Raw genomic sequence first — 27,673 nt, 5'->3', positions numbered from 1 at the left:
GCAGATTAGAGGATAACAATAACTCTGTTTCTGCATTATCTAAGTGTTACTAGCAATCAGCCAAAATGATGGGGAGCTGTTACTCTTTAATAAAACTTCTAACTGGAACATGTTGTAATAAAGCCATAGCTTTAATTATAGATCTGTTATTAAACTTTGAGGATGTGAGACCTACACTAATATAAAATGGGCATAATGTATATGTTATAAAAGTATTTTCATATTGCCCTCATTTTCCTAGTTTTTGGTATTCTAATACGTTCTCAAGTTGTGAATGTTTAATAGAATATTTACAACTTCAGAAGTTATTTTCCTCTGCTTTTTTTCTGTTTCTCCATTTGTAGATACTATATTTTTGTATCACTAATTTGTGACTTTATAATTCATACACTACAGTTTCCATTGTTTTCTGGAAATGCCAATTTTATGTAATATAATTTTTATTGATTCTTAATAGCTAAAATGGTTTGCATCTTTTTTTGTAAAGAAAATAATTACAAATACCTGTATTTTTTGTAAACAGTTTCAGTTACCATGTGCATATGAGAAAAGAGTTAGATTTCAAAGAAAAGAACCTGGATGTTTTTAAGGGAGGGACAAATATGCCTGTCTGGTTATCTGGAGGGAGACCTAAATATTAGCTGGATATGGTCTGTTTATGTCAGGGTAAGCATATCTCCTGGTGAATATACCAGAGAGTAATAAGATAGTGGAGTCTATGGCAATGTTTGTCTGTTATGTGGGGGCAACTTGAGGGGCTGAATGTAACCATGTGGGAAAAGATGATGTTATTTGGGTACCTACTTAAAATCAGAGTTCAGACGAAGCATATTTTGATGGTGCTTTGTCTGTTTTTATATATATTATAGAATTTAAGCAGTCTGCCTACCCACATGTAGTTTAAAAGGCTTCAATTGCCCATATTGCATGTTTCCAGATATAAATATCCCATCTTTCAAAACCTTGGGCTCAATCTTCTCCAAAGCTTTTTTTTGGCGTACTTGAAGAATTATGCCTGTTTTTTGGGGGCCTAAGTAAGCCACAAAAAAAATGTTCTATGTTTCCCCATTGGATTTCTTCATTTTGGTGTGGTCTAACCTGTCCTTTAGTTTTGGGGGTGGAGCCTTGATGTGCATCAAAAAGATCAGGCTGCCATGGTAACTCGGGACACAATGCGAGCTGAGGCTGCAAAGTGAAACATACAGCCAGCTCGCAACACATTGCATCAATTTAAAAACATAATAAAATATAGTGCAGCAACTTGCCTGCTGGTCCACTCCCCCGCCCGACATCCCAAAAAATGGCCTCTGACTCTTGACTCTCTGCACCTCTGCATCTGCTGCATTTACCAGCGCCGATTTCCTTACCTGCAACAATTCCTTTAACTCTCCAGATTTTTCTGCAGAGGCCACATACGCTGGCCTAAGCAGAACTGGAGTAACTCTCAGCTGGCCAAACTTGCCTCAATGGCCAGAATTGGCGTGGGTGACAAGTTACGCCCCCTTTGGCTGAAAAAAAAACTAATCTAAAAAAAATCGTAACTAACTGAGTTACACTGGTGCAAGTTAATTGGGGACTCTGGTTTTTTTAATTTAAGCCAAGAAAAGTAGCCTGCTCCAAAAAAAACGGCGCAAATCACTGGGGAAAATTGAGCCCCTTGTTTCAGGAATACAATGTCCGATCTCTTCCATCCACTGGCACTATCCAAATGTGCTGTGTTATGCTCATTTACACGGATGGAACATTTTCTTTCAACATTATCCACAATCAAAACCACAACTCTTTCTCTCAAGTGATGTATTTTATGTCACACTCCTTCAACAGGGGCAAAATTGCATTACTCCAGGATCCAGAACCATCCTAGAAAAATTCCTCTTTGACACAAGTGAGGCAGTGTGATGATCATCCTGGGACTCGCTCATAAATCTTGAGATTCAAGCAATCAAATTGAATATTTGGGCTTTCATAAGAACATAAGAAATAGGAGCAGGAGTAGGCCATACGGCCCCTCGAACCTGCTCCGCCATTTAATACGATCATGGCTGATCCGATCATGGACTCGGGTCTACTTCCCTGTCTGCTCGCCATAACCCCTTATTCCCTTATCATTTAAGAAACTCTGTATTTCTGTCTTAAATTTATTCAATGTCCCGGCTTCCACAGCTCCTTGAGGCAGCGAATTTCACAGATCCACAACCCTCTGAGAGAAGAAATTTCTCCTCATCTCAGTTTTAAATGGGTGGCCCCTTATTCTAAGATTATGCCCTCTAGTTCTAGTCTCCCCTATTAGTGGAAACATTCTCTCTGCATCCACCCCGTCAAGCCCCCTCATAATCTTTTATATGTTTCGATAAGATCACCTCTCATTCTTCTGAATTCCAGTGAGTAGAGACCCAACCTCCTCAACCTTTCCTCATAAGCCAAACCCCTCATCTCTGGAATCAACCTAGTGAACCTTCCCTGAACTGCCTCCAAAGCAAGTATATCCTTTTGTAAATATGGACACCAAAACTGCACGCAGTATTCCAGGTGTGGCCTCACCAATACCCTGTATAACTGTAGCAAGACTTCCCTGCTTTTATACTCCATCCCCTTTGCAATAAAGGCCAAGATACCATTGGCCTTCCTGATCACTTGCTGTACCTGCATACTAATCTTTTGTGTTTCATGCACAAATACCCCCAGGTCCCGCTGTACTGCAGCAATTTGCAATCTTTCTCCATTTAAATAATAACTTGCTCTTTGACTTTTTCTACCAAAGTGCATGACCTCACATTTTCCAACATTATACTCCATCTTCCAAATTTTTGCCCATGTGCCTTTTATTTCATTTGTACAATCAGAAAAAGTATTGGTTCTTACAGTCAAGTTTTGCACTTAGTGTCGAGCAGAGCCCATTATTGCATGATGAGTTATCTAGCTCAACAATAATAACTTGCATTTATGTAGCACGTCTAAGATAGTAAAACGTTCCAAGGCGCTTCACAGAAATGTAATGAGACAAAATTTGACACCTGAGCAACATAAGGACATATTAAGACAGGTGACCAAAAGCTGAGTCAGAGATAGGTTTTAAGGAGGAGAGAGGGGTAGAGAGACTGAGAGGTTTAGGGAGGGAATTCCAGAGCTTGGGACCTAGACAGCTGAAGGGGTGGCCACCAATGGTGGAGCAGAGGAAATCGGGGTGCACAAGAGCCCAGAAGGACGTAGGGCTGGAGGAGTTTAAAGAGATAGGACAGGGCAAACCCATGGAGGGATTTGAACACAAGGATGAGAATTTTAAATTTGAGGTGTTGGACCAGCAACCAATGTAGGTCAGCAAGCACAGGGATGATGGGTGAATGAGACTTGGTGCAAGTTAGGATACAGGTAGCAGAGTTTTGGATGATAAGTTTACAGAGTGTGCAAGGTGGGAGACTGGCCAGGAGAGCATTGGAATAGTCGAGTCTGGAGATAACAAGCATGGATGAGTTAATTAAGTAGACAAGGTTAAAACATTGTGAAGCACCATATCAATTTTTTGTGTACATTTATTCCTTTGTCAGAGAGAAAAACAGAGAGTTATAGGCACAGCTGGACTGGGTGTGATCGACAGACAGATGTTATCAGATACCAGAGTGAGGAACGATGCTTGGCTCTGCAACTTTGTGGCTGGATCCAGAAGGGACCAGAGATTGATGTGGGTCCCTTCCTGAACTCATTAGAGCAAGGAGAAGAATGGGAACGAGCTGCTGCTGTTGCACTTTTTAACCTTGACATTCGAAGAGCTATAGAGATTCTTAACAAGGGAGCTGCTTTGGGGAAAGGTATACTATTCTTCTGTTTTTACATTGTTTCAAACTAATCGATCATTACACACACAAGACAATTTATGTGACGCATCTTGTATTTATTTCTTTCAGTGAGGGGAAACGAGAATGAGCGTTCATCTGCTTTGAGTAACCAAATGAGGATAAATACTCTCCTGTGGCATGGGTTTTAGAAATTTTGTCACGCTATAGGCCTAGAGTTTCCACTAGTTTTCGCCTGAAATTGAGCAAATCACGTAAAATATTGCGGAATTTTAAGCGCAAGTTACGGCCATCTATAACGTTGGTTTAAAAACATTGTGTTGGAAGCTGGCCCTGCCCTCAAAAATGACCACGCCTCCAGATCTAAATAATATGAATGGCGAGTTTGCGACGGTTCGCGGAGGCTCTTCAAATTAAGCTAATATTTCTTTTAGGCACAAAGGCTCTAGTAGGCATGTATTACAAGTTTTTAAATATCAAAAAATAATATTTAAATTGGTAAGAAACTGACTAGTGTACACCAATGAAACTAGTAAATGGTTCAGTATAGAATTTTTAAAGTAATTTTCAGTGATTTGAAATCAGATTACTCATAGGTGGAATAAACACTTATTAAAAATGTTTATTTTTTTTATAATAAACCCATTTTCAGCTGCATTAATAAAACTGCATCAGGTTACCACTCTTAAATACATCAATGAATGTTTTCAATGCAAGGACAAATAATAAACAATTACATTGTGTTGCGCTTCCCGATTGCACTGGTGCATGGAAGATTTTATTTTTTTGATTATGTAAATGACTTTGAGTGGAAGCTTGAGCCATAACTTTACTTTGTAAAACTAGCACAATTTCAAGTGCAATTTGCGCCCAGATTGCCAATTGCGCCCAGAGCAGAAACTCTACCCCTTAGAATCCTTCTTGAAAGCAATATTTGTGTATTATATTATTAATAGACTCCCACCACATAAATCAGGTAACGCCTCCAATCCTACAGCACTCCCTCAGTGCTGGACTGAAGTGCCAGCCTAGATTATGTGGTCAAGTATCTGGAGTGCGATTTTAACCCACAGCCTTCTGACTCCGAGATGAGAGTGCTGACACTCATAATTTCGTAAAAGAAGACCCCAAAGTGAAATTATAATTTGTTTTCTTATTAATCTGAAAATACACCCTAATTTTGTTTTAAACTCTATCTTGAGTTAGCTGATTTTTGTGTTTCCACAGCCCAGGATCCTGACACAAGTGGCCTCCAGTGTTGACCCCCACCAGAGAGTGCAGAATCAGGGGAAGCTCACCTCATACAAATATGCTCAGTGGGCACTAATGCAAGTAGGAGTGAAACTTGGGCAGTCCCAGACGACGGAGACTGCATTGTGGTGGATGGTAAACCCTCAAAGATCCTGGAAATGTGCCCATCAGCCAGAGGCTGAAAAATAAAGGCAAAAATATTTCAGTCTTTTGGGGGTCCAGGCTATGACTCAGACCTGGAATCTCCACGTGGGCTTACATTCATTGGATGTTACTTTTGCTTTCACTCAATTACAGTCCCATTAATGTCTTGCTAAGTCAGGGATGGGCCCTCCCCAGCTGTCGCTTCTAACACCAGTGTTCTTGTTTGAATGGGTGGAGACTCCAGCACAAAAAAAGCATTACAGAAGCGGGCGAGGTAGGCTAGGACCTGGTGTGTCAAGACCTCTTGCTGGATTTGCCAGGAGTGCACTGGAAGGTTATGGATTTTCAATCCCAATATTTGTTCGCTTTGGCACTCAAGATCTCTTTGTGCACCGAAAAGCAGATCTGTGGCAAAAATGACAGCCCTAATTTGGAGGTCAGATAGTTAATAAGTTGGATTTGAGAGGGGGGAGTATTTTTCAGATGAGCTTGGACAAAGCTTTTATTAGGTGTAGATTTTCTTTTTGAATAAACATAAATGAAAGAGGTGACTTATAATGAATCCTTTGTGATTTGCAGGAGATTTGAATCTGAATGTTGTAGCAATGGCACTGTCTGGTTACACAGATGAAAAGAATTCTCTGTGGCGAGAAATGTGTAGCACTCTGAGGCTGCAGCTAAATAATCCTTATCTATGTGTCATGTTTGCCTTTCTGACTAGTGAACCAGGGTCATATGATGGTGTGTTGGTAAGTTCTGTTCGCCTATCATTAATGTTTATCATTTTGACCATTAACATTTTTGTAAACCAATTATTTTGTCAAATGGTAAAATTTTTTCATCTTTCACTTTAGTATGAGAGCAGTGTAGCTGTACGTGACAGAGTGGCCTTCGCTAATATGTTTCTAAATGACACCCAGGTAAGTGTAAAGATGATAATACACAGTTTGAATCCATTTAAAATTTATTGATTTTTTTTCTGGGCTCTACTATAGTTGAGGATGAAGATAATTATGGAGCTTCCTCAATCTCCTGTTAGCATGCCTGGTTGTGTACCTCAATTCTTGACTTGATGTGGTAGGGCCTACAAAGCTTTGCTCTTTACCATTGGATGTGGGACCACTTAGCCCTGAAGTTTAACATGCAGGTAGGCCTATGTTGTAGCTTTACCAGGTGGTACCTCATTCTAAAGTATGCTTGATTATGATGCTCCTTTCTGCACCATTGAACCAAAGTCGATCTTCTGGCTTTGATCAAGAAATGAAGGATATGCTTGGCTATGAAGTTACAGATTGTGATGATTTACAGTTTTGGGCTGCTAAATTTGTCCTTAATCTGTCCTAGCACAATGATAGTGCACAATGGAGGGTATCTTCACTGAAGTCAAGGCTTTGACTTTGCAAGATTTGTGCGGTGGTCACTCCTATCACTGCTGTCATAGACAGAAATGTCTGACAGGTAGGTTAGTGAAGATATGGCCAAGTAGGTTACTCCCTCACCACCTGATGCATTCCCAGTTTGGCAACGGTGTTATTCATGACTGGCATATTGTCATTTTCCACTTTTCAAATTATTTCTTCCCCCTCCTCTCCACGTAGCTTTTTTTTTTAATAGCAAACCATTTCTTCTGAACTAATTATATGGAATCTTATCATATCTTTATCTTTCAGAAATGTATGAGCATTTCACATAGAATTAATTACTTTGTGTGCACTGTACCTCAAACGGAGAAGCCATTACCAGCACATCATTTATTTCATTGTTGTTGGTGGGATATTGATCAAGATAGAGACTTGGTTTAACTGTTCATCCAAAAGTCAAGACCTCTGACAATTCAGCACTCCCTCGGTACTGCAACCTAGGAGTGTCAGCCTAGGTTACATGCTTAAGTTCTGGAATGGGACTTGAATACAAGAAATAGGAGCAAGGATAAGCCATTTGACCCCTTGAGCCTGCTCTGCCATTTAATAAGATCATGGCTGATCTGATCATGGACTCAATTCCATTTCCCTGCCCACTCCCCATAACCCTTTATTTCCTTATCGCTCAAAATGTCAATCTCTGCCTTAAATATAGTCAATGACCCAGCTTCCACAGCTCTCTGGGGTAGAGAATTCCACAGATTTACAACCCTCTGAGAAGAAGTTCCTCTCCTCCTCAGTTTTAAATGGGCAGCCCCTTATTCTGAGACTATGCCCCCTAGTTTTAGTTTCCCCTATGAGTGGAAATGTACTCTCTGCATCCAACTTGTCCAACCCTCTCATTATTTTATGTTTCGATAAGATCACACCTCATTCTTCTAAACTAATGAGTATAGACCCAATCTACTCAACCTATCTTCATAAGTCAACCCCCTCATCTCCAGAATCAACCTAGAGAACCTTCTCTGAACAGCCTCCAATGCAAGTTTATTCTTAAATACTGAGACCAAAACTGCACGCAGTACTCCAGGTGTGGCCTCACCAATACCCTGTACAGTTGTAGCAGGACTTCTCTGCTTTTATACTCTATCCCCCTTGCAATAAAGGCCAACATTCCATTTGCCTTCCTGATTACTTGCTGTACCTGCATACTAACTTTTTGTGTTTCATGCACAAAGACCCCCAGGTCCCCCTCCGCTGAAGCACTTTGCAATTTTTCTCCATTTAAATTATAATCTGCTTTTCTATTTTTTTCTGCCAAAGTGGATAACCTCACATTTCCTACATTATACTCCATCTGCCACATTTTTGTCCACTCACTTAGCCTGTCTATATCCCTTTGCAGATTATTTGTGTCCTCCTCACAATTTGCTTTCGCACCCATCTTTGTATCATCAGCTACATTACACTCGGCCTCTTCATCCAAGTCATTAAGATAGATTGTAAATAGTTGAGGCCCCAGCACCAATCCCTGCGGCACCCCACTAGTCACTATTTGCCAACCGGAAAATGACCCGTTTATCCTGACTCTCTCTTTTCTGTTAGCCAATCTTCAATCCATGCTAATATATTACCCCCAACCCCGTGAACTTTTATCTTGTGCAGTAACCTTTTTATGTGGCATCTGATCGAATGCCTTCTGGAAATCCAAATCCAACACATCCACTGGTTCCTCTTTATCCACCCTGCTCGTTATATCCTCGAAGAACTCCAGCAAGTTTGTCAAACATGATTTCTCTTTCATAAAACCGTGTTGACTGCTTGATTGAATTATGCTTTTCCAAATATCCTGCTACTGCTTCCTTAATAATGGACTCCAGCATTTTCCCAACGACAGATGTTAGACGAACTGGTCTATAGTTTCCTACTTTCTGTCTGCCTCCTTTTTTAAATAGGGGTGTTACATTTGCGGTTTTCCAATCCACTGGGACCTCCCCAGAATCCAGGGAATTTTGGTAGATTACAACCAATGCATCCACTATCTCTGCAGCCATTTCTTTCAAGACCCTAGGATGCAAGCCATCAGGTCCAGGGGACTTGTCTGCTTTTAGTCCCATTATTTTACCGAGTAGTACTTTTTTAGTGATAGTGATTTCTCCCTCTCTGTAGCCCCTTGATTATCCCCTATTGGGATGTTTTTAGTGTCTTCTACTCTGAAGACCGATACAAAATATCTGTTCAAAGTCTCTGCCATTTCCCTGTTCCCCATTATTAATTCCCCAGTCTCATCCTCTAGGTGACTTTAGCCACTCTTTTCCTTTTTATGTACCTGTTGAAACTCTTACTGTCTGTTTTTATATTTCGTGCTAGTTTACTTTCATAATTCATCCTCCCTCTCTCTCTCTCATTTTTTTAGTCGTGCTTTGCTGGCTTTTACAGTTTCCCAATCCTCTGGCCTACCACTAGTCTTGGCCACATTGTATGCCCTTATTTTCAACATGATACCATCCCTTATTTCCTTAGTTAGCCACGGATGGTCATCCCTTCTCTTGCAGCCTTTCCTTCTCATTGAGATATATTTTTATTGAGAGTTATGAAATATCTCCTTAAATGTCTGCCACTGCACATTCTTTAATCTATTTTCTCAGTCCACTTTAACCAACTCTGCCTTCATACCTTTGCAGTCTCCTTTATTTAAGCTTAGGACACTGGTTAGAGATCCAACTTTCTCACCTTCCAACTGAATTTGAAATTCAACCATGTTATGGTCTCTCATTCCTAGAGAATCCTTTTACTAGGAGATCGTTTATTAATCCTGTCTCATTACACAGTACCAGATCTAAGATAGCCTGCTCCGTGGTTGGTTCCACAACATACTGTTCAAGGAAACTATCCCAGATACACTCTATGAACTCTTCCTCAAGACTACCCTGGCCAATTTGGTTTGTCCAATCAATATGATGGTTAAAATCGCCCATGATTATTGCCATTCCTTTTTTACAAGCCTCCATTATTTCTTGATTTATAATCCATCCAACAGTGTAGCTACTGTTCAGGGGCCTATAGACTATGCCCACCAGTGACATTTTCCCCTTATTATTCCTTATCTCCACCCAAACTGGTTCAGCATCTTGATCTTCTGAGCCAATATCGTTTCTCACTAACACACTGATCTCATCCTTTATTAACAGTGATACCCCACCTCCTTTTCCTTTCTGTCTGTCCTTCCGAATTGTCAAATACCCCTGAATATTCAGTTCCCTGCCTTGGTCGCCTTGCAACCACGTCTCTGTAATGGCTATCAGATCATAACCATTTGTAACACGCAGCCTCTGAAAGAAAAAAATCTTTTTTTCTCTGCCTTGGAAGCAAGTGAACTATTAAGGAGAATCTGACTGACTGACTGAACAGAAGAGCAGTCAACTCTGAGCAGGCCTTAGATTTCACTTTAGCTTTGAAATGGAAACCATCAAGGGATCTGAAATCTTACCTTCTTCCACTGGACCCCGATCATGATCAATCCAGCACTGCAGTGGTTCAGAGCTGCCCATTATATTACATAAGAACATAAGAATTAGGAACAGGAGTAGGCCATCTAGCCCCTCGGGCTTGCTCCGCCATTCAACAAGATCATGGCTGATCTGGCCGTGGACTCAGCTCCACTTACCTGCCCGCTCTCCATAACCCTTAATTCCCTTGTTGGTTAAAAATCTATCTGTGATTTGAATACATTCAATGAGCTAGCCTCAACTGCTTCCTTGGGCAGAGAATTCCACAGATTCACAACCCTCTGGGAGAAGAAATTCCTTCTCAACTCGGTTTCAAATTGGCTCCCCATATTTTGAGGCTGTGCCCCTTAGTTCTAGTCTCCCTGATCAGTGGAAACAACCTCTCTGCCCCTATCTTGTCTATCCCTTTCATTATTTTAAATGTTTCTATTAGATCACCCCTCATCCTTCTGAACTCCAAGGAGTAAAGACCCAGTCTACTCAATCTATCATCATAAGGTAACCCCCTCATCTCTGGAATCGTCTCTGTACCCCCTCCAAAGCTAGTATATCCTTTCTTAAATAAGGTGACCAAAATTGCACGCAGTACTCCAGGTGTGGCCTCACCAATACCCTGTACAGTTGCAGCAGGACCTCCCTGCTTTTGTACTCCATCCCTCTTGCAATGAAGGCCAACATTCCATTCGCCTTCCTGATTACCTGCAAACTAACTTTTTGGGATTCATGCACAAGGACCCCCAGGTCCCTCTGCACCGCAGCATGTTGTAATTTCTCCTCATTCAAATAATATTCCCCTTTACTGTTTTTTTTTCCAAGGTGGATGACCTCACATTTTCCGACATTGTATTCCATCTGCCAAACCTTAGCCCATTCGCTTAACCTATCTCAATCTCTTTGCAGCCTCTCTGAGTCCTCTACACAACCTGCTTTCCCACTAATCTTTGTGTCATCTGCAAATTTTGTTACACTACACTCTGTCCCCTCTTCCAGGTCATCTATGTATATTGTAAACAGTTGTGGTCCCAGCACTGATCCCTGTGGCACATCACTAACCACCGATTTCCAACCCGAAAAGGACCCATTTATCCCGACTCTCTGCTTTCTGTTAGCCAGCCAATTCTCTATCCATGCTAATACATTTCCTCTAACTCCGCGTACCTTTATCTTCTGCAGTAACCTTTTGTGTGGCACCTTATCGAATGCCTTTTGGAAATCCAAATACACCACATCCATCGGTACACCTCTATCCACCATTCTCGTTATAGCCTCAAAGAATGCCAGTAAACTTGTTAAACATGATTTCCCCTTCATGAATCCATGTTGCGTCTGCTTGATTGCACTATTCCTATCTAGATGTCCCGCTATTTCTTCCTTAATGATAGCTTCAAGCGTCATTCTTTGAACAAGTAACAAATGATCTGTTTATGACTCATTTGGAAGATTTAAACCAATTATCTTGGGGGAGAGCAGAAGTAGAGATTTAAAAGCTGAAAGTGTCCTGTTTCAGTAATGAAATTCATTACTTCAAATTAGTGCAAATTGTCCTCTAGAAGCATAGCCCAAAGCCCGAGGGTCATGTAATAAGCTAAGAAGTACTTGTGCTCCAGGGAGCCCTTATCTTCCACACCCATCTCTCCTCCTGCACTCTTAAATTAATTCTAGTGTTTTATTCTTCCTGTGGTAATGTCCAACAGTAACCATGAACAACTGCAACTATAATCAAATTATCACCATAAGTGGTTTAAAATGAAAAATGGGTAACATGACTTCATGTAAATTTATTCTACTATGACAACAGTCGAGTTAGATATGAGTCCCATTGTTTTCACTTGAGTCTACTATCATTTAGGTATACTAGACAAATACAGATGTTTGAGTTCATTCAGCCCATTTTAGTTGATCCATCCAGAATTTAAAAAACGCATTATTTTCTTTCATTGCCTAACTGACTCTTGAATGAGTTAAAGGTTTTTGCTTCCACTGCCAGTCTAGAAAATTATTATTTTTGTGAAGAAGTTCTCCCTGGCATACCTAACTTTCTCTTTGGTTTTAATCTATGCCCTCTTGTTCTAGTGAAGTAGTTACTCTGGATTAATGTCTTCTCTACTTTTATAAAGCCCCTTCAATCACCTCCATTCAAGGTTAAATAACTTCTGTCTTTATCCATAACTCAATTGTTTGATGCTATTAATTGGCTTCATGGTTCTTTTCCACACCACTTTCATGTTTCCTTGATGTCTTGGTGACTAAAATGAACAAATTACTCGAGGTGCAATCAGACCCGGGAAAATAATTTTAGCATGACCGCTTCTGACTTGTACTCATGACCTAGCAATATAATTAAGCAATCTCTTGACCCAGCACTATTACTCCACTTCTAACCCATCTGCAGTCCAAGCAACATGCATTTCAACCTAAATCTTTGATCGCTGTCGATCATGCAACTTTTCTCATTTCCACTTGTGCCTTGAGCCTGGATTTTTCTAAAGTCTTTTGTGAGTCAGCTCATCGAAGACTTTCTGACTGACAACAAATATCGACACGGAAGTGATCCCTAGGGTACACCACTTCCAATCTTTATGCAGTCACAACCAAACCCATTTACCCATACCCTTTGTTTCCTGTCCGTCAACTGACTTTGCTACATTTCCTCTTCTATACCACGTGCTTGAATTTTCCTAATAAGCCCCTTGAGACAGCTATTGAACGCAGCTTATTGAAAATTCAAAAATGCCACATCTATTATATACTCTTTACTCAGTTCAAAAACCTCGTTTGTGAAACATAACTTGGACTTGTCTTTACCAAATCCATGCAGATTGTCCTTGATCAACCCACGCATTTCTGAACGCTTATTAATTTTATCTCGAATTGTGGATCTAGGAGAGTGCGCACAACTGATATTAGACTCACTGGTCTCGAGATATCCAGTTTATTCTTGTCTTCCTTCTTGAACAAGGTCGTTATGTCGGCTGCTCCCTTTCCCACAGCATAACTTACATGTTTACATGTTAGATCTGGTCCTGTGTAATGAGACAAGAATAATAAAACAATCTCCTAGCAAAAGATCCTCTCGGAATGAGTGATCACAGTATGGTTGAATTTGTAATACAGATTGAGGGTGAGGAAGTAGTGTCTCAAACGAGCGTACTATGCTTAAACAAAGGGGACTACAGTGGGATGAGGGCAGAGTTGGCTAAAGTAGATTGGAAACACAGACTAAACAGTGGCACAATTGAGGAACAGTGGAGGACTTTTAAGGAGCTCTTTCATTGTGCTCAACAAAAATATATTCCAGTGAAAAAGAAGGGCGGTAAGAGAAGGGATAACCAGCCGTGGATAATCAAGGAAATAAAGGAGAGTATCAAATTAAAAACCAATGCGTATAAGGTGGCCAAGTTTAGTGGGAAACTAGAAGAATGGGAAAATTTTGAACGACAGCAAAGAATGACTAAGAAAGCAATAAAGAAAGGAAAGATAGATTACGAAGGTAAACTTGCGCAAAACATAAAAACGGATAGTAAAAGCTTTTACAGATATAAAACGGAAAAGAGTGACTAAAGTAAATGTTGGTCCCTTAGAAGATGAAAAGGGGGATTTAATAATGGGAAATGTGGAAATGGCTGAGACCTTAAACAATTATTTTGCTTCGGTCTTCTCAGTGGAAGACACAAAAACCATGCCAAAAATTGCTGGTCACAGGAATGTGAGAAGGGAGGACCTTGAGACAATCACTATCACTAGGGAGGTAGTACTGGACAGACTAATGGGACTCAAGGTAGACAAGTCCCCTAGTCCTGATAAAATGCACCCCAGGGTATTAAAAGAGATGGCGGAAGTTATAGCAGATGCATTCGTTATAATCTATCAAAATTCTCTGGGCTCTGGGGAGGTACCAGCGGATTGGAAAGCAGCAGTAACTATAGGCTGGTTAGTTTAACATCTGTAGTGGGGAAAATGCTTGAAGCTATCATTAAGGAAGAAATAGCGGGACATCTAGATAGGAATAGTGCAATCAAGCAGATGCAACATGGATTCATGAAGGGGAAATCATGTTTCACTAGTTTACTGGAATTCTTTGAGGATATAACGAGCATGGTGGATAGAGGTGTACCGATGGATGCGGTGTATTTAGATTTCCAAAAGGCATTCGATAAGGTGCCACACAAAAGGTTACTGCAGAAGATAAAGGTACGCGGAGTCAGAGGAAATGTATTAGCATGGATAGAGAATTGGCTGGCTAACAGAAAGCAGAAAGTCGGGCCCGATAAATGGGTCTTTTTCAGGTTGGAAATCGGTGGTTAGTGGTGTGCCACAGGGATCGATGCTGGGACCACAATTGTTTACAATATACATAGATGACCTGGAAGAGGGGACAGAGTGTAGTGTAACAAAATTTGCAGATGACACAAAGATTAGTGGGAATGCAGGTTGTGTAGAGATTTAGATAGGTTAAGCGAATGGGCTAAGGTTTGGCAGATGGAATACAATGTCGGAAAATGTGAGGTCATCCACCTTGGAAAAAAAAACAGTAAAAGGGAATATTATTTGAATGAGGAGAAATTACAACATGCTGCGGTGCAGAGGGACCTGGGGGTCCTTGTGCATGAATCCCAAAAAGTTAGTTTGCAGGTGCAGCAGGTAATCAGGAAGGCGAATGGAATGTTGGCCTTCATTGCGAGAGGGATGGAGTACAAAAGCAGAGAGGTCCTGCTGCAACTGTACAGGGTACAGAGACGATTCACTAGGCTGACTCCGGAGATGAGGGGATTACCTTATGATGATAGATTGAGTAGACTGGGTCTTTACTCGTTGGAGTTCAGAAGGACGAGGAGTGATCTTATAGAAACATTTAAAATAATGAAAGGGATAGACAAGATAGAGGCAGAGAGGTTGTTTCCACTGGTCGGGGAGACTAGAACTCGGGAGCACAGCCTCAAAATACGGGGGAGCCAATTTAAAACCGAGTTGAGAAGGAATTTCTTCTCCCAGAGGGTTGTGAATCTGTGGAATTCTCTGCCCAAGGAAGCAGTTGAGGCTAGCTTATTGAATGTATTCAAATCACAGATAGATTTTTAACCAATAAGGGAATTAAGGGTTATGGGGAGCAGGCGGGTAAGTGGAGCTGAGTCCACGGCCAGATCAGCCATGATCTTGTTGAATGGCAGAGCAGGCTCGAGGGGCTAGATGGCCTACTCCTGTTCCTAATTCTTATGTTCTTATGTTCCTTGAGCTTCATTGGAACAGTATAGAAGGCTGAGGACGGAGAGGTCAGAGTGGGAGTGGAGTGGAGCGGAGAATTAAAGTGACTGGCGACTGGAAAGTCGAGGTCACCCTTGTGGACTGAATGGATGTGTTCCACAAAGCGGTCATCCAATCTATGTTTGGTCTCCCTAATGTAGAGGAGACCACATCGTGAGCAATGAATACAGCATACTAAATTGAAAAAAGTACAAGTAAATCGCTGTTTCACCTGGAAGGAATGCTTGGGGCCCTGGACAGTGAGAAGGGAGGAGGTAAAAGGTCAGGTGTTGCATCTCCTGTGCTTGCCGTGGGAAGCGGAAGAGTACTGGGGTGATTGCGGAATGGTCCCTTCAGAATGTGGGGAGGGAAGGGGAAGATGTGATTGGTGGTGATGGCTTCTATGCCTCCGGATCCTTCCAGGCAGCAGCAGGGGACATATGCAGCATCTCTCAACACGCTGAACATTGTTGCATTCGGCACGCAACAAAGGCTTTGCCCGCAGAATAGACTTCATGAGGTTCCCTATGAGGAGGGACAGCCAGAATGAGAGGAGGGCTTGAGCTTGGCAGAATTGTGGGCTTACCGAGGGTTCAAGGAGCCATTGACTGCACAGATATCGCCTTGTGAGCATCATTCGACAATGCAGAGGTATTCAGGAACCGAAAAGGATACCACCCCCTAAACATGCGGTTGTCGTGCGACTACAATCAGCGCATCCTGGCAGTGAATGCCCACTATTCAGGGAGCACACATGATGCTTTCATCTTGAGTAAGAGCAGTGTCTCACGAATGTTTCAGTGACAAAGGCAAGGGCACAGCTGGCTGATCGGGGACAAAGGATACGGCCTAGCCATCTGGTTCATGACCACCTCCGCAACCCCACCAGAGAAGCCGAGCAGCACTACAATGACAGCCATGCAGTCACCCGCAACATCATTGAACAGGCAATTGGGGTACTCAAGCAATGCTTCCGATGCCTGGACCGCTTGGGAGGTAGCCTTCAATACTCCTTTCAACAGGTCTTCGAATTTATTGTGGTGTGGTATGATACATACTACACAACTTGGCCATCATGAAGGGCCAGGCATTGCCAATGGGGATTGCAGGCCCACCTCAGGAGGAGGAGAACGACAAAGAGGAGCCCGGTGAGGCACCGATTGCAGAGCCACCCCATCCACGTGGGAGGCAGCGTGGAAATGCTGCCAGAGCAAGCGCCACAATACGCCAGCTGGTTTGTTTGAATGGGAAAGCTGGGGATGCAGCTAAGACTTGTGACTCTCTGCCACCATAATGGCTCTTCTACAGTGAATTTTGGAATGAGACACATGACACAATGGCAAAGGGTCAAAGGAACATTTTTATAAAAACTGGTAATAAACAATACCCCCCAGCAACACCAAACGATACAATCAACCAACAAAACAAAACTAAACAATAAACAGCATTCTGCAACAAGTCAGTGAACAACAAGTTCATTTTTTTTAAATGTTTTATTCGTTGCCAATCTTTCCAATTCTTTGTCAGATCACAAACGCCAGAGGTCACCTTGGGCCCATTCAAGGATCACTCTGCGCCAATGTTTTTGCTCTTAGCCAAAAGGCCGAGAGCCAAAGCACCGTTCCTGGAACTACTGCAATACCAGGTTCGTGCCATGGAGGTGGACAGGTCAGGCCCCCCACCCACATCCTATTTCCAAAAAGCATAGGAGAACCACCTTCCTGATCCAGGGAGAACCACTTTCTGGTCATCATTTATCAAGAACAACTATTTACAGGTGTCGTCATTATATACCAATGCATCTGCACAAGGTTGTGCCACCCCTTAATGGGACTTGCCCTGACATTTCACCGCATTTCCCTTTATCCCCCGGCCGTGCCTGCTGCCTCCCGCCTCCCCTCACTGAGGCCTCAGTGCCTATTGCAAGGCTGCTTGAGGGCTGCTGTATTAGGGGGTCAGACAGTGCAGATGGCGTATGACGACGCCCTGGAGCAGCTCTTGGCCAGGAAGGCCTGGCTGCAGACTGCTGCTGTCTCATCATCAGCGGAAGCAGTCACTGGTGACTGGGGTGTGTATCGTGTATGGTGCACGGTTGGAGAAAGTGGTGGGATCGGAATGCAGTCATCCTGAGGAAGGGCAGCACCTTCCATTTCCTGGGAGCCACTAAGACTTCTACGGGCCTGGGCCTCAACACCCGGAGCACAATGTGTCTCCACAACTTACTTCGGCATCGCGTAACTTCCCTGTTGGACAGTGGGGAACACCAAGGTTGGCACCAGTCATCGACCACATCACATCACCAAGCAGCAGCGTAGCCTGTGCCTGCGATTCGATCGATGCAGCGCCGTGATCAAGGGCACGTGCCGGGCACGTGCCACACACTCTCTCTAACTTAACTGTCGCTGCTAGAGGCCACCAACCTCTGAGTGGGCAATGATTGCCTCGCTGGAATCCTGAGTCACACCGACTATGCGTGATGCTGTCTCTGCAACAGTCACAGAAAGCTTTTCGATGTTCTCTGGGATCCGTCCTAATAAACTCATAAGCTCACAGTGCGTTCCTGTGGTTTCCCTAGACATTTCCACCAAGTCCAGTTCCATGTCTGCCTGTCATTGAGCAGACCTACTTTGCCAACTCGCCCTCCAGAGAACTGGCCTGCTAGATTCCCCCCTCGCTTCGCATTGCTGTAGGCGACTGGGACCAGGAGTCTTCGACGACTCAAATCCCTGGAAATTGGCCTCGTCCCCAGAAGTGGTCTCTTCCAAGGGGCCAATTGGTGGGCTCTGCGGCTCAAGCATTTGAGTGTCTTCGCAAGCGTCGTCATCTTTCCCCATGATCAGATGTAGATGCCTCACGGGAAGGCTGGCAAGATTGTGGCTGTTTTCTGCAAGCACAAAAGAACAGACGTGTAGTTAGCAGCAGGGGAGGGGACAGGGTGATAGGAGGAAGGTACATGTTAAGGCCCCCCCGCCACTTCATAATACATCTCAATGAAGTCAGTCGCATAATCCATTTACATACCCTCACTGCCCAAAGGCGGCTCAGCATTGCCCCCGGCAACTGCCCGAGCTTAGTGCTCCAATGATTACAGACACTCGTGATATCTGTCAAATCTAGGATTTGAGGTGGTCCCCTGCCTGTGTGCAGCTGCTCTCGCCTGTTGTGTGAGTACTTTGACTGCAAAGAGAAAAATAGGAAGGGTTCATTGTGTAACGCCTGATTTAACATCGACAATCATGGATCCTAATTTTTTGCTGAATTTTCCAGTCGAAGGCACAAACTATTTTCAGGCGGTATCTTTACCACTCCGCCGCAATTAGCACCCCGAAATTGAGAAAGCCGAAAATCCAGCCTTATGTATTTATTAATTCACTGCAAACTTCTCCACTTAATTCACTACTCACTACTGTCTTTATTTATTTGTTGCCTGCTACTCTATGAATTTATTAATTCACTGGTGCCTGCTACTTGTTTGATTTATTAATTCAGTGCAGCTCACCTAACTAGGCAGTAATGTTCATCAATATCCTTTTGTTGTCTGAGAGTTGTGATATATGTGGTTTGTGTTGGTTTCAACTTTCCTGTATGGTGTCAAAAACACATTTTGTTCTAAATAAGTTCTCCATTTCTCCAATTATATTTAAAATCTCACATGTTATTGTAATGGCTTCTGTCTACCATTTTATTTTATATTATTCTTTGAGAACGTTGAAATAAAGCTTTTCAGCTACTGTAAGGGTATTTATTGCAATGCCATGGGGGATTATCTGATTATAAATGTTTACACAGCTAGTTTGCATTGTGGATTGTTGGCGTGGGTTTTTCATTGTAAAAGCATAACCGAGGAAGTAAAGTTTGTGGACATGAAGTATGTAAAATTTTTAAAATCTAAATATGTTAATGAACTTCATGTGCTTACATTTACTAAACAATAATTGCTACAGTATGTTTGATACACAATATGGGGAAATCGTGAACACAGTGGGACCGAAATTGGTCGTCCGCCCACTTCTCAGCGGTATGCTGGTGATATGTCGTTTCATACCGCCGGGTACTGCTGGGGCGGAGTATGCACGATTTTCATCAGTTTTTTTCTCGGCAGAGTGCAGCCGGCGGTGTGCGAACAATGAGTCCTTTTCAGATCGCAGGGGGGGGGGGGTAGAACGCTGTTGGGGTGGGGGGGGGGTTAGAACGCTGTGTGGGGGGGGGGGGGGGGGTTGGTAGAACGCTGTGGGGGGGGGGGGTTGGTAGAACGCTGTGTGGGGGGGGGAAGGAGAACGCTGTGTGGGGGGGGGAAGGAGATCGCTGTGTGGGTGGGGGGGAGGAGATCGTTGTGTGGGGGGGGGGGGAGATCGCTGTGTGGGGGGGGAGGAGATCGCTGTGTGTGGGGGGGGGAGATCGCTATGTGGGGGGAGGGTGTAGGAGATCGCTGTGTGTGGGGGGGGGTGTAGGAGATCGCTGTGGGGGGGGGGCGGGGTAGGAGATCGCTGTGGGGGGGGGGCGGGGTAGGAGATCGCTGTGGGGGGGGGGGCGGGGTAGGAGATCGCTGTGGGGATGGGGGGGGTTAGGAGATCACTGTGGGGGGGGGTGTAGGAGATCACTGTGAGGGGGGGGGCGGGGAGATCGCTGTGGGGGGGTGGGGTAGGAGATCGCTGTGGGGAGGGGGCGGGGTAGGAGATCGCTGTGGGGGGGGTGCGGGGTAGGAGATCGCTGTGGGGGGGGGGCGCGGGGTAGGAGATCACTGTGGGGGGGGGGGGCGCGTGGTAGGAGATCACTGTGGGGGGGGGGCGGGGTAGGAGATCGCTGTGGGGGGGGCGGGGTAGGAGATCGCTGTGGGGGGGGGGGGTAGGAGATCGCTGTGGGGAGGGGGGTGGTAGGAGATCGCTGTGGGGTGGGGGGGGTTAGGAGATCACTGTGGGGGGGGGTGTAGGAGATCACTGTGAGGGGGGGGCGGGGAGATCGCTGTGGGGGGGTGGGGTAGGAGATCGCTGTGTGGGGGGGGTGGGAGATCGCTGTGGGGAGGGGGCGGGGTAGGAGATCGCTGTGTGGGGGGGGTGGGAGATCGCTGTGGGGAGGGGGCGGGGTAGGAGATCGCTGTGGGGGGGGGTGCGGGGTAGGAGATCGCTGTGGGGGGGGGGGGCGCGGGGTAGGAGATCGCTGTGGGGGGGGGGGGGCGCGGGGTAGGAGATCACTGTGGGGGGGGGGCGGGGTAGGAGATCGCTGTGGGGAGGGGGTGGTGGTAGGAAATCGCTGTGTGCGGGGGGCGGGTAGGAGATCGCTGTGGCGGAGAGGAAAGAGACGGGGGGGGGGGGGGGTTGGGCGGTGGTGACGGATAAAAAAATATTTCACAGGTGAAGATTGACTTAAAACCTCCTTTTCCAGGGTGGTCTGCAGGGTCGGCGGTAAGTCATCAATTTGGCAATTTTGGGCGGTATGCATACCGCCTGGCAGTAAGTCGCTGATGAATTTCCTGCCAGGCGGTATGTTGGTATTTTTCAATCAATTTTGTGATTTTGGGCGGTATGTCCACCAATTTCAGGCCTAATAACTTTTATTTATTTTCCCAAATATGTTGGTCTTGTCTCGCATGTTGCTCAAATGTAACTGTCCAATGCAAAAATTGAAATGATCCTGTTCTTTAGCTCCATTGATATACTGTATTGACAAATAATTCTGATCTTTAGATCCTTCGGTATATTGACAAATTAACCAATGAAATGAAAGAAGCTGGAAACCTCGAGGGAATTCTATTAACGGGCCTGACAAAGGATGGCATTGACCTAATGGAAAGCTATGTAGATCGGACTGGTGATGTACAGACAGCAAGTTTCTGTATGTTGCAGGTAGATGAAACAAAAAATGTGACAATGACTGCACTTTCAAACAAACTTATTTTCTTAACTTTGTAGTTGGAGATTCTACATGAGACTTTAGAAAAAAAATCTTTATCCAATGGGTACTAAACATTTTGACCATGTAAGGACATTGAACCAAAGGCATTTATGGGGGCGGTGCGAGGAGAGAAATGTTAGGCTGGGTGAGTTGAAGTACTATAGGGATGAGCTAAATGTCCTTTCTTCAACCTTGACTTGTTCTCTTATGATACCACTATGAAAGGGTATATGTCTACCACCAGACTGTTGAGTGTTGTTGCTCCTACAATTTAAAGACCCAGTTTAAATTATAGCTTTCATACTAATAACAATATAAAAACTTGATCGTTTTAATCAGAATACTTAATTGCAGTGAAGAAAGAGAATTAATATCAAGGAGTCTATTCTTCTTCTTCCATATGCAACTGATTTGTCTGCCCCACAATATGTCCTATCCTGATTAAAGAAGCATGAATGAATTCTGCATAGCAATTCAAAGAAGGGAGTAATAATTATTTTAATTGTAAAATGGTTATTGATTTGATTGACCAGTAATCAGTTAGTGTTACTGTATGATTAGTTGAAAGGAGATATAATTGAAGCAAGGATATAGTAGTTGAAAGGAGGTGTAATTCAAGCAGGGTAACGTGGTCTCCTGTTTGCTTTACTTCGACAAGGTACATCACCTATTGAAAATTGCTTTTAAAAATTGGCAAAATGCCTTGAAACACTCTGTTCATTTTATTTAATAATGTCATCATAACTCAAGACCTATGGATAGACAGAATACATTATTTTGCACAAAGGTTATGCGTAATGTTAAGTTGTTGTCCATCCCCTTTGGCAACTATCTAGACAAATCATTTCTGATCTCTTTTAAAAGATGTGATTTCAGAGAGTATTATGAATTTCTAAATAAAGTTTATATTCTTTTAACATTCTCAGGGCTTCCCGAGTGATGTTGTGAAAGATCCCAGGGTCCAGTATTGGATTGAGAATTACAGGAACCTACTTGATGCTTGGAGGTTCTGGCATAAGAGGGCTGAATTTGACATCCATAGGAGTAAGTTGGACCCATTTTCAAAACCTCTTGCACAGGTAAATGGGTTTTCAATAAACTGAACAATATAGTTCTGTTAAAAATGTTGGTTTCATGTAGAGAAAAAATGAATTTAAAAGAATAAAATAAAAAAAATCAGTAACTTGTTAACTAAACTTGGCAAATTCTTGCATTTTAAATTGGATTCTGGTCCAATTTATAGTTCTGAGAAGAAATTGGGCATATAGGTTAGGTATCTGAATTCCACAGATTCTACAGAGCAGCAGTGTCCTCCAACTGTTTCAAACATTCTTTGGCTAGCTTGCACTAAAGAGAAATGAAAAAAAGGTAATGGCTTAACAACTATCTGTGAATCATCATCATCATAGGCAGTCCCTCGGAATCGAGGAAGACTTGCTTCCACTCTTAGCATGAGCTCTTAGGTGGCTGTACAGTCCAATACGAGAACCACAGTCTCTGTCACAGGTGGGACAGATAGTCGTTGAGGGAAAGGGTGGGCAGGGAGCCTGGTTTGCCGCATGCTCCTTCCGCTGCCTGCGCTTGATTTCTGCATGCTCTCGGCAACGATACTCGGAGTTCAGCGCCCTCCCGAATGCACTTCCTCCACTTAAGGCGGTCTATGGCCAAGTACTCCCAAGTGTCAGTGGTGATGTCGCACTTTATCAGGGAGGCTTTGAAGGTGTCCTTGTAACGTTTTCTCTGCCCGCCTTTGGCTCCTTTGCCGTGGACGAGTTCTGAGTAGAGCGCTTGCTTTGGAAGTCTCGTGTCTGGCATGCGAACTATGTGACCTGCCCAGCAGAGCTGATTAAGTGTGGGCAGTGCTTCAATGCTGAGGATGTTGGCCTGTGCATGCACACAAAGCATAATTGTACATGTATAATATCTTATACCTTTTTTCATTGAATTTCAACAAATCCCTGAACAGTAGATGAGTGGAAACCTGTTGAAAGCAGGAAACTGTGATGTTGCTCACAAAATTCTTTTCGTGGTCGTAATGTCAAACAGTGTGTTACCCAAGGGCCACTTTTAGGAATCTTTCAACACACTGTACCTCTGATTTCATGCCTTCCCAGGCAATTGTAGGAAGAGGCCCTACAGAAAAAGGTGTGGATAAAGTAGAACTGTCTGAAATTTAAATAGAGCCCTTGGTCAATAAATAACGGGATAGCCTTGCCTCCTAATTTCATTCCCTTGTTTCATCTCAGACAAAATAGAAGGAGCAGCATGAATGCTAGTTTTGGCAACATTCCACAAAGGGGGGCTTTTACTTGAGATCCAGAGACATGTGAAGGGCCATAGGTGTAGGAAAAGTGAGCTTTGGGTTGTATTAAGAGTACTAAGGTTTGGGGGTCTGTCCGGTATTCCCCTATCACATGCCAAACTATATTATACACAGTGGTTTTTCAGAAGCTGGCAGGAACATGGACATTTGATTCACCAAATCCTAACTTCTTTGCTATCATGCAACTGGTAATGAACAGCAATGTGATAATGATTGTGATGATGTTAGAGGGATAAATATTGGCCAGGACACCAGGGATAACGCCACTGCTCTTCTTCGAAATAGTGCCGTGGGATTTTTTTACATCCACCTGAGAGCAGACAGGGCCTCGGCTTAACATCTCAACCGAAAGATAGCACCTCCGACAGTGCAGCACTCCTCCAATACTGCACTGGAGCGTCATAGAAACATAGAAATTAGGTGCAGGAGTAGGACATTCGGCCCTTCGAGCCTGCACCATCATTCAATAAGATCATGGCTAATCATTCAACCTCAGTACCCCATTCCTGCTTTTCTCTCCATACCCCTTGATCCCTTTAGCCATAAGGGCCTTGTCTAACTCCCTTTTGAATATATCTAACGAACTGGCCTCAACAACTTTCTGCGGTAGAGAATTCCACAGGTTAACAACCCTCTCTGAGTGAAGAAATTTCTCCTCATCTCGGTCCTAAATGGCTTACCCCTTATCCTGTGACCCCTGGTTCTGGACTTCCCCAGCATCGGGAACATTCTTCCTGCCTCTAACCTATCCAGTCCTGTCAGAATTTTATATGTTTCTATGAGATCCCCTCTCACTCTTATAAACTCCAGTGAATATAAGCCCAGTCGATCCAGTCTCTCTTCATATGTCAGTCCTGCCATCCCAGGAATCAGTCTGGTGAACCTTCGCTGCACTCGCTCAATAGCAAGAACGTGCTTCCTCAGATTAGGAGACCAAAACTGAACACAATATTCCAGGTGTGGCCTCACCAAGGCCCTGTACAACTGCAGTAAGACCTCCCTGCTCCTATACTCAAATCCTCTAGCTATGAAGGCCAACATGCCATTTGTCGCCTTCACCGCCTGCTGTACCTGCTTGTCAACTTTCAGTGACTGATGTACCATGACACCCAGGTCTCGTTGCACCTCCCCTTTTCCTAATCTGTCACCATTCAGATAATATTCTGCCTTCATGTTTTTGCCACCAAAGTGGGTAACCTCACGTTTATCCACATTATACTGCATCTGCCATGCATTTGCCCACTCACCTAACCTGTCTAAGTCACTCTGCAGCCTCTTAGCATCCTCCTCACAGCTCACACCGCCACCCAGCTTAGTGTCATCTGCAAACTTGGAGATAGTACATTCAATTCCTTCATCTAAATCATTAATGTATATGGTAAATAGCTGGGGTCCCAGCACTGAACCCTGCGGCACCCCACTAGTCACTGCCTGCCATTCTGAAAAGGACCCGTTTATTCCCACTCTTGCTTCCTGTCTGCCAACCAGTTCTCTATCCACGTCAATACATTATCCCCAATACCATGTGCTTTAATTTTGCACACTAATCTCTTGTGTGGGACCTTGTCAAAAGCCTTTTGAAAGTCCAAATACCCCACATCCACTGGTTCTCTCTTGTCCACTCTACTAGTTACATCCTCAAAAAATTCCAGAAGATTTGTCGAGCATGATTTCCCTTTCATAAATCCATGCTGAATTGGACCGATCTCGTCACTGCTTTCCAAATGCTCTGCTATTTCATCTTTAATAATTGATTCCAACATTTTCCCCAACACTGATGTCAGGCTGACTGGTCTATAACTCTCTGTTTTATCTCCCTCTTTTAAAAAGTGGTGTTACATCAGCTACTTGGGAACTGATCCAGACTCAATAGAATGTTGGAAAATGATCACCAATGCATCCTGGGGCCACTTCCTTAGGCTGCATCCCAGAGTACTTATCAGGCCCTGGGGATTTATCGGCCTTCAATCCCATCAATTTCCCTAATACAATTTCCTGACTAATAAGGATTCCCTTCAGTTGTTCCTCCTCGCTAGATCCTTGGACCCCTAGTATTTCCAGAAGGTTATTTGTGTCTTCCTTAGTGAAAACAGAACCAAAGTATTTGTTCAATTGGTCTGCCATTTCTTTGTTCCCCATTCTAAATTCACCTGATTCTGACTACAAAGGACCTACGTTTGTCTTCGCTAACCTTTTTCTCTTACCATATCTAGAAGTTTTTGCAGTCAATTTTTATGTTTCTTGCAAGCTTACTCTCATACTCTATTTCCCTCCTCCTAATTAAACCCTTTGTCCTCCTATGCTGAATCCTAAATTTCTTCCAGTCCTCAGGTTTGCTGTTTTTTCTGGCCAATTTATGTCTCTTCCTTGGATTTAACACTCTCCCTAATTTCCCTCGTTAGCCACGATTGAGCCACCTTCCCAGTTTTATTTTTACTCCAGACCAGATGTACAATTGTTGAAGTTCATATGATCTATAAATGTCTGCTATTGCCTATCCACCGTCAACTCTTAGTATTATTTGCCAGTCTATCCTAGCCAATTCACGTCTCATACCATCGAAGTTATCTTTCCTTAAGTTCAGAACCCTAGTGTCTGAATTAACTGTGTCGCTCTCCATCTTAATAAAGAATTCTACCATATTATGGTCACTCTTCCCCAAGGGGCCTCGCACAACAAGATTGCTACTTAGTCCTCTCTCATTACACAACACCCAGCCTAGAATGGCCAGCTCTCTAGTTGGTTCCTCGACCTATTGATCTAGAAAACCATCCCTAATACACTCCAGGAAATCCTCCTCCACCGTATTGTTACCAGCTTGGTTAGCCCAATCTATATGTAGATTAAAGTCGCCCATGATAACTGCTGTATCTTTATTGCACGCGTCCCTAATTTCTTTTTTGATGCCATCCCCAACCTCACTACTACTGTTTGGTGGTCTGTATACAACTCCCACGAGCGTTTTCTGCCTTTCGCTATTCCGCAGCTCTACCCATACAGATTCCACATCATCCAAGCTAATGTCCTTCCTTACTATTGCGTTAATTTCCTCTTTAACCAGCAACACTACCCCACCTCCTTTTCCTTTCTGTCTATCCTTCCTGAATGTTGAATATCCCTGGATGTTGAGTTCCCAGCCTTGGTCACCCTGGAGCCATGTCTCCGTAATCCCAATTATATCGTATTCGTTAATAGTTGCCTGCGCAGTTAATTCATCCACCTTATTATGAATACTCCTTGCATTGAGACACAGAGCCTTCAGGCTTGTCTTTTTAACCCTCTTTGTCCCTCTAGAATTATGCTGTAATGTGGCCCTTTTTGATTTTTGCCTTGGATTTCTCTGCCCTCCACTTTTACTTTTCTCCTTTCTATCTTTTGTTTCTGCCTCCATTTTACTTCCCTCTGTCTCCCTGCATAGATTCCCATCCCCCTGCCATATTAGTTTAACCCCGCCCCAACAGCACTAGCAAACACTCCGCCCTAGGACATCGGTTCCGGTCCTGCCCAGGTGCAGACCGTCCATTTTGTACTGGTCCTACCTCCCCCAGAACCGGTTCCAATGTCCCAGGAATTTGAATCCCTCCCTCTTGCACCATTCCTCAAGCCACGTATTCATCTTAACTATCCTGCTATTTCTACTCTGACTAGCACGTGGCACCGGTAGCAATCCTGAGATTACTACCTTTTAAGGTCCTACTTTTTAATTTAACTCCTAGCTCCCTAAATTCAGCTTGTAGGACCTCATCCTGCTTTTTATCTATATCGTTGGTACCTATATGCACCACGACAACTGGCTGTTCACCCTCCCCCTCCACAATGCTCTGCAGCCGTTCTGAGACATCCTTGACCTTTGCACCAGGGAGGCAACATACCATCCTGGAGTCTCGGTTGCGACCTCAGAAACGACTATCTATTCCCCCTACAATAGAATCCCCTACCACTATAGCCCTCCCACTCTTTTTCCTGTCCTCCTGTGCAGCAGAGCCACCCACGGCGCCATGAACTTGGCTGCTGCTGCCTTCCCCTGATGAGCCATCTCCCCCAACAGTACCCAAAACAGTGTATCTGTTTTGGAGGGAGATGACCGCAGGGGACTCATGCACTGCCTTCCGATTCCTGCTCTGCTTGATGGTCACCCATTCCCTACCTGCCTTTGTAACC

The 27,673-nt window shown here is 43.8% G+C and overlaps 1 protein-coding gene across 3 annotated transcripts in view; it reads left to right on the top strand.

The window, feature by feature from the left end:
• mios (missing oocyte, meiosis regulator, homolog (Drosophila)) overlaps positions 1 to 27,673 on the top strand; it is an 83,864-nt gene that overhangs the window by 31,326 nt on the left and 24,865 nt on the right. For all 3 annotated transcript variants that reach the window (XM_070881038.1, XM_070881039.1, XM_070881037.1), the window contains 5 exons: positions 3,546 to 3,806; positions 5,766 to 5,935; positions 6,041 to 6,106; positions 20,982 to 21,140; positions 22,116 to 22,268. In XM_070881038.1, coding sequence (XP_070737139.1) covers positions 3,546 to 3,806; positions 5,766 to 5,935; positions 6,041 to 6,106; positions 20,982 to 21,140; positions 22,116 to 22,268 — 809 coding nt within the window. The remainder of the gene's footprint in view (positions 1 to 3,545; positions 3,807 to 5,765; positions 5,936 to 6,040; positions 6,107 to 20,981; positions 21,141 to 22,115; positions 22,269 to 27,673) is intronic.

This window comes from Pristiophorus japonicus, chromosome 5, assembly GCF_044704955.1.
Source record: "Pristiophorus japonicus isolate sPriJap1 chromosome 5, sPriJap1.hap1, whole genome shotgun sequence".
NCBI lineage: Eukaryota > Metazoa > Chordata > Chondrichthyes > Pristiophoridae > Pristiophorus > Pristiophorus japonicus.
This window is presented reverse-complemented; position numbering and strand designations above follow the sequence as displayed.